This window comes from Poecilia reticulata, linkage group LG1 (genome assembly GCF_000633615.1).
Source record: "Poecilia reticulata strain Guanapo linkage group LG1, Guppy_female_1.0+MT, whole genome shotgun sequence".
Lineage (NCBI taxonomy): Eukaryota > Metazoa > Chordata > Actinopteri > Cyprinodontiformes > Poeciliidae > Poecilia > Poecilia reticulata.
The window spans coordinates 11,422,819-11,430,300 of NC_024331.1; the positions used below are offsets into that span (position 1 = coordinate 11,422,819).

The following is a 7,482-nucleotide window of genomic DNA, read 5'->3' on the forward strand; positions in this document are numbered from 1 at the left end:
GCAGAGTCAAGCAAGAAAGGCTAAGGCAGATTGAGCTAGCACCTGTAGTGTGTAGGTTGTGTTCAAGACTGAATAAAGAAGTTAAAGACAACTGCTGAGAGTGACTCTACTTCCTGGAAGTGAAGATATCACAGAGATCATAGTGGATTTTAGGAGAATTAAAAGAGACATTGAACCACTAAGCATCTGCGGAGAGTCTGTGGAGAGGGTGTCAAACGTTAGTTTCCTGGGAGTTCACATAATGGATAACCTGGCCTGGGATGTAAACACAGCTGAACTGGCAAAGAAGGCCTAGCAGAGACTCTATTTCCTGAGAGTCCTCATGAGGAACAATATTTCTCAAAAACTGCTGGTGTCCTTCTAGCGATGCTCTATTGAAAGCATCATCTGCTATCGTCTCTGTGTGTGGTTCCCCAGCTGCACAGCAGCACAGAGGAAGACTCTCCAGAGAATCATAAAATCTGCTGAGAAGACCATGGGCTGCTCTCTACCTTCTCTTGAACATTTCCACAGGTCCATCTGCCTCAGGAAAGCCAAGAATATTTTAAAAGACTCCTCACACCCCAGTCACAATTTGTTCCAGCTGCTGCCATCTGGCTGCAGATACAGGAGCATTAAAGCAACAACAAACGGACTGAATAACAGTTTATACCTGGTAGCCATAAGGGCATTTAATACCCTGTAGCAGTATTTTCATTAATTTTGTTATAATCTATTTAAACCATTGCATGGTTTTATAATGACAATAAAGATTATTATTAATATTGTTATTATTAAATAATCAAAACACAAAATCACCCCAGGTTTCTGAAATGTATTTAATAAAATATTAATTTAGATAGAATAAATATGAATATTGTGTCATGAATCTTAAACATCTCTTAAATACCTTTTTACAGCAGCAATGATGGTCTTTCCTATTACACAACATTACATCTAAGCTGTTTACAAAAGCAATAATCTTGGAAGCAGTCCTTGTAGTGGCTGGAGGCCTCTAAATGTTCTTTCACAATTAAGGCTGCCATAAAAAAAAACTAGTTACCTGAGTAGCTGTAGCTGAAAACGGACTCATGGCCAATGGGAGTGTAAGAGGACAATCTGAGAGGCGGGACGCAAGTGTCGTTGGGGAGAGACAGCATTCGTCCCATTCGCCTCAGGTTTCCATGGGAACACTCCTTGTCTTCCATTTGTACCTGGCCGATGAGATCAATGCCTCTGTCACTGTAACTACCACCTCCAATGTCTTTCACCAACTACTTCCAGGGAACATGGATGTTACCTGGACAGGTGTGTCCATGTTCATCTCCACCTCCAATGTGCAGCTGAGGCGCTGGGCCACCTCCTCCCTCTCCTTCTCTTTCCTCTCCTCCATCTCTCTCCTCTCCTCCATCTCCTCCATCTGAGCCTCCTTGTTGCTTTCTTCCAGGTGCTTCATCAGAACAGCGACCACCACGTTGACCAAAACGAACTGGGCCGTGAGGACAAAGGTAACAAAGTAGACAGGGGAGATCAAGGGCAGATAGTTGAGGCAGTGGCGATCGTTTGGGCGACACTCTCGCAGTGTGTCCTGAACAAGGAGGCGAGAAAGTAGGAGAAGATAATGAAACAAACGGAGGTCCATCTCAATAAAAAAATAGATCGAGACATTCATTTTAGTAATTCAAAATAGTAAGCTCATGTTATATAAATTAATTAAACATGTTGATATATTTGAACAAATAATACACAAAACCGAAAAAATATTTATTTTTAATACAGCAATGTTAACCTAATGAAAAGTATGCCCAAATATTTGCATGTAATATTTGTTTTGAACTGTCTTACTGAATCAACTCAGCGTGGCATAAAGGAGGTCACCGAGGTGTTAATGAAGCCCAGGTTGCTTTAAAAGTGCAATGCGTAACTTTTTTTTTCTTTTTACATAATTGATAAAACTGTCACCATGCTGTGACATTATGTTATGAAACACATAATCTGTGAAAAGATTATGAAGAAATGACTGCTCCTGAGATGCCCTGACCAGAAATCAATCAGAGCAAGGAGGAGGATCTCAGCGCTGTCAGTCATACTTATGTACTTGCTGCTCAATGTGCTACTCGTGGAGAAACAACTTATTGTTGCGGGAAAACTGTTTATCTGTCATCACTGGTGCGGATAACTAGCCTGATTGTCCATGGTAGGCTGTGCTAGCTGCAGTGTAGCGGAGAGAAAGGAATGGACAAGAGGATAGGCAGCACCACACAGAGGGATGATTGACAGCAGTATGACCCTCTTCCTGGCTCTGATAGGTTGTTTCTAGATAGAAAGAAGGCAGAGGAGCTTGATTTTATGCAGCTTGCTTCAACACACCTAGAGCAGTGTTTCTCAATTACTTTCTGTCATGGCCCCCCTACTGATCATAAGAGCTGCGGTTCCAGACCCGGCTGGTTGGGAGTTAGCCGTTGATTGGTGCATGGGTTGCGGGGGCGGGACAAAGACGAATCGTCTTCCAGATTTCCGGGTTAGATGAACGTCTGTTATTTTAACATGTGGTGTCAAAATATTGCCGTCATAATCTATTCTTACCCGTAAGTTTTTAAATGATAATAGTGACAGAATATTCAATTGTATTTTTATTTTCTTTTGGTTAAAAATAATTTTAAACAAGCTGAACGAACAATCCACATCATGCCACCACATCAAACAGATAAAAATGCAACTTTTTCCGCAGTTAAAAAAAATACACTCACTGTGGTCCCACTATAGTCTAGATATAAATTATAAAATTTTATGTTTGCACCTAAATTATGAGCCATTTATCTGCGGTATCGAGAATGAATATCTCAAATTCCTGGTCTGCATCAGTTGAACATAATCTCAGGGTTTTGATGTTGATCTGAATGATGAATCTCTGCTCTGTTACACTGACTGGGATTACAATCGGCTCTTCCGCCAAATATTTTAATGCTAAATGTAAATCAGTGATACTTGAGAATAGGGACAAAATGGGTTTTAATTTTCCCCATTTTTTAAAAAATTATTTCTCAACCTTATGTATGCAAATATGACAAATACTGTTTTGGAAATGTAAAGATGCTAAGGTACAGGCTCCCAGTTGCAAAATTTTTTTAAAAATTACATTTTTAATTGACCTGACCCAGAACTTTGTCATCACCATCTGACGAAAATAGATAATTTTTTAATGACCCTATTAGTGATGTTTTACTAAGTTTTATAGACAAATGCTTCTCAAGAAACAAATTTTTTTTAAATTTAAAACAAGAAACAACAAAAAGCCCATCTGATGTAGTTGACACAGATGTAGGTGACAAACTAGTGAGTAAAAAGAAAAACTTGATACATGTGAAGTAATGCAATTTTTGTAAAATAGATTAAAATGAATTAATTGCACATTTAAGTGAGATTTGTCAACAATTTTACTGAAAGAGTCACAAAATCTCTGATGGAGTTGACATCTGACGGAGTTGACAAAATACAAAACTACCTAAATGTATATGATGTTATTCTGAAGGAGGACATGTTCTAGTTCATCAGGTCCATGAAATCTTTACATCCATCCATCCATCCATCCATCCATTTCCATCCATTTTCTTCCGCTTATCCGGGTTCGGGTCGCGGGGGCAGCAGCTTCAGAAGGGAGGCCCAGACTTCCCTCTCCCCAGCCACTTCTTCCAGCTCCTCCGGGGGAATCCCAAGGCGTTCCCAGGCCAGCCGAGAGACATAGTCCCTCCAGCGTGTCCTGGGTCTTCCCCGAGGCCTCCTCCCGGTGGGACGTGCCCGGAACACCTCACCAGGGAGGCGTCCAGGAGGCATCCTGACCAGATGCCCGAGCCTCAACTGGCTCCTCTCAGCGTGGAGGAGCAGTGGCTCTACTCTGTGTCCCTCCCTGATGACCGAGCTTCTCACCCTATCTCTAAGGGAGAGCCCAGCCACCCTGCGGAGGAAACCCATTTCGGCCGCTTGTACCCGTGATCTCGTTCTTTCGGTCATGACCCAAAGCTCATGACCATAGATGAGGGTGGGAACGTAGATCGACCGGTAAATCGAGAGCTTCGCTTTTTGGCTCAGCTCTCTCTTCACCACGACGGACCGGTACAGCGCCCGCTTCACGGCAGACGCTGCCCCAATCCGCCTGTCGATCTCCCGTTCCCTTCTTCCCTCATTCGTGAACAAGATCCCCGTTTCCTTAATCTTTACATTATACTAAAATTAAGCTTTTATTTCACAAAATTTCATCAAAGTTTTTTAAATTGTCAGTTATGGTGTTGACACATCATGGTTGTGACGAGCAACTTAGGAACAAAAAGAAGGAAAAACTAAAGAATAACATAAGCTAACCAGAGCTAACTCGCCCTCTTAGCAGAGGAAAAGGAAGGAAGTGGTCATGGGGTCCTCAGAAGTTCTGGTGCCCCCAATAATGCCTGATTTTTTTTACATTCTTATCATTTCTGACGGTGTTGACAAAACTAGGGACAAATTTCAATGGAGTTGGAAAATATATAAAAATGATTTTTAATTCAATTTATTGATACTTTTATAATTATTTATATGACTACTTATACTTAATTGTGATAATATATAATTTTAGTATTTCTTTAATTGTTTTAAACTATTATAATGTATTGAGTTCTGCTCCTGGACAAGGGCTTTTACAGGCATCATCCACTGACTACAATGTTTAAAATAAAAAAATATTCAGCAAACACCAGGAAAATATACATTGTTGTGCTCACATGACCCAGGTTAGTTTAGTCAGATATTTGAAAAAATTATATTTTGTGTATATTTTATTAAAATTTTTTGCTTTATTCGTAGGATCTGTTTTGTCTTTATTATCAAGAATCACTGAAATAACATTTCTACAATTGAAGTCGGTAAGGCTGTAAACGACGGGATTTTCGCATCTGACATCAAAATCTCGCAAGCTGCAGCGGTATTTCAGCTGGCCACGAGTCCAGCTCAGAGACCACACTCCAATGAGATTTTTTTTTTTGGTTTAATGTAAAGCTGTGGTAAATGTTTCCCTCAGCTTACTTGCTGACAAGTGCATATAGTAGGAGCTGGACGGGAGACCCAAGAAAGAAACTGTTCTGCGGTCGCTGGGGAGATCGCCTCGGTAGCTTCAGCAAGAATTCGATTTAAGTGGCTCAATTCAAAACGACCAGGGCTATACGACCAATGGGACTGGGTCGAACGGAGCTGGGTTGGACCAGGCCAGACTCTCCAGTGCAAAAAGGGCTACAGAGAACCAAAGAGACTGCTAAAAACTCAAAATCCCAGAATGCACATCATTAACCCACTTTTATGACAACTCCAAGGTAGGATGAGTGACAACAGGAATCCCTATTTGTTATAGAGATATAAAACATGAACAGAGCTATATTTCTTCCTCTTTCCTTGCAGCAACCTCTGGCCAGCAGAGGACATGCCTATGACTCTTGACCTCACTGGCTGAGTAAAGGACAGCATCTTCGAAGAAACCTTGGATTCAAAGTTAATTACAGTCTGTTGCTTGCATAGCCAGCCAAAACTCTGAACCTGGTTTGTCTCGTCTCCTGTAAAAAAAAATCTGAAAAAATAATAGATTCTATAAGAAGAAATTGTGCCTATAATTACATCAACAGAGAGACTTCTCGTCTACTAATCTGAGACAAGACTGTATCTCAGTGTTGTCTGTATCTCCAGCTCAGTGTGCTGCTTGCATTCACCAGTCCAATCAAATGGTACATTAAATAGTCACTTTACTCCAGAAAGGTGTGAAGTGAAGAAAAACACAATTTTATTTGTGTTTTTCTTCCTTTCCTCTCACTAGCCCGCATAAAAAAACGCCCTTATGCATAGGTTGAATTGTGTCTCAATTATCTCAGTTAATAGTTCTAAAGCTCTGCTAATGCTAAGATTACATCAATTCTGCTGTGCTTGTGGCACGTTACAGTGATCATAAGCACATTAAAAGTGGTATTAATGGTACTTAGAGGTACATGTGGGACTTAAGAGGGTTTCTCGTGTATTCTATACATATTATGCAGGGGTTGCTAATTGCTAAACCTCAGTGTGTAAATTCACTCCATTTATTTTTCTGTAACACCACAACCCACAAGGCAAGTATTATCAAAGTTATTAGCAAAGAGAGAACATTTTACTATTAATTCCTGATCACTAGGAAGTTACCTTGGTAATTTTAATATTAACTAATATCCTCTTTGGCAGGACTGTGTTAACAACAAAGAGAGTTTGTTGATAACTGTGTTTGGCACTTAATAGTTAATTCTACAGCCAAACCAAACCTATTGTTGCACAATTCTCTCTTAAACTCTTACAGCACTGCTTCACAATCGTCTCAAGACTGCAGCTATAATTTTGGACCTTTTTCTACCACATTGTTTTTTTCAATCAACTTTCCATTAATAGATTTTGACATAGCACTCTTCAAAAAGCCCACTTCTGTAACAACCACCTTTTTATGGTGTATTCTCCTAGTGGGTTTTGTCTTTGACTTTCAAATCTCCAACCATCCCTATTATTGTGTGAGACCGAGACCTATGTCATATTTTAACTTTCATATTTTCATATTGTCATATTTTAAGCAGATTTTGGATTTTTGTTTTCAGATGATGATCAGAATTAACTGATGTAAGCGCCTGAAATTTGTTGGTGTGAGTCAGTCAACATAGGAGTTTTACATTTTAGATTATTTTACTAAAATAAATAAAATCTTTACAATATTCTAAGTTGAGATGAATTTGAACAATAGATAAACAGATATTAAAGAACAGTGACATGCTACAAGCCTTCTCCAACAGGGGGAGATGTAGAACTGAACATGATCTCCAGTGTGTGTCTGTCACAGAGGAGTTATCCATGCTTTAATGTCAGCAACTCCTATTCTGTCATAAAAACAGTGATGTGCTCTCTGCGTAATACACCGCCTGCCTCACTTTCAGAAATGTGCAAGGGTACAAATTATGCACTCTTCGTTTTATCCTAAATCCTTAAAGGGACAAAACAGATCTAACCTTCATAATCCCATTCCAGTTGTCTCCAGTGGAAACCCTGAAGAGTGTGAGGAAAGCCATGCCAAAGTTGTCAAAGGTGGCGTGCCGACTAAGACCCTCACAAGGGTTCTCGTCTGAACACTCTAAAAGAGGATGAAAAAAGCATTACAGGTGATAAATGTGGGAAAGTGGAGAAAGGAGGGAGAAGAAAATTAGTTTTTTGTAGATTGGAGCTCTGATTGTCATAATTAAAGTTTGCAAGTCAACAAAAATGTGTTCTTGTTATGCAATCCAAAGAAATGACACCAGTGCCAGATGAGGCACACTCATTATCGATTCAACACCGGCTTTATATGCATGCACACACTCACGTGCACTCACAGACAAATTCACGCACACACTCGCACACACACATGCACACGCACACGCACACACACGCACGCACACACACACACGCACGCACGCACGCACGCGCGCGCACACACAC

At 40.3% G+C, this 7,482-nt stretch overlaps 1 protein-coding gene across 3 annotated transcripts in view; it reads right to left on the reverse strand.

The window, feature by feature from the left end:
- LOC103463029 (voltage-dependent T-type calcium channel subunit alpha-1H-like) overlaps positions 1-7,482 on the reverse strand; it is a 246,303-nt gene that overhangs the window by 17,698 nt on the left and 221,123 nt on the right. For 2 of the 3 annotated variants that reach the window (XM_017304531.1, XM_017304529.1), the window contains exons 31-33: positions 7,017-7,138; positions 1,280-1,567; positions 1,043-1,193 (exon numbers count right to left, since the gene is read on the reverse strand). In XM_017304531.1, the coding sequence (XP_017160020.1) occupies positions 1,043-1,193; positions 1,280-1,567; positions 7,017-7,138 (561 nt within the window). The remainder of the gene's footprint in view (positions 1-1,042; positions 1,194-1,279; positions 1,568-7,016; positions 7,139-7,482) is intronic. The other variant, XM_017304532.1, reaches the window with a different exon arrangement.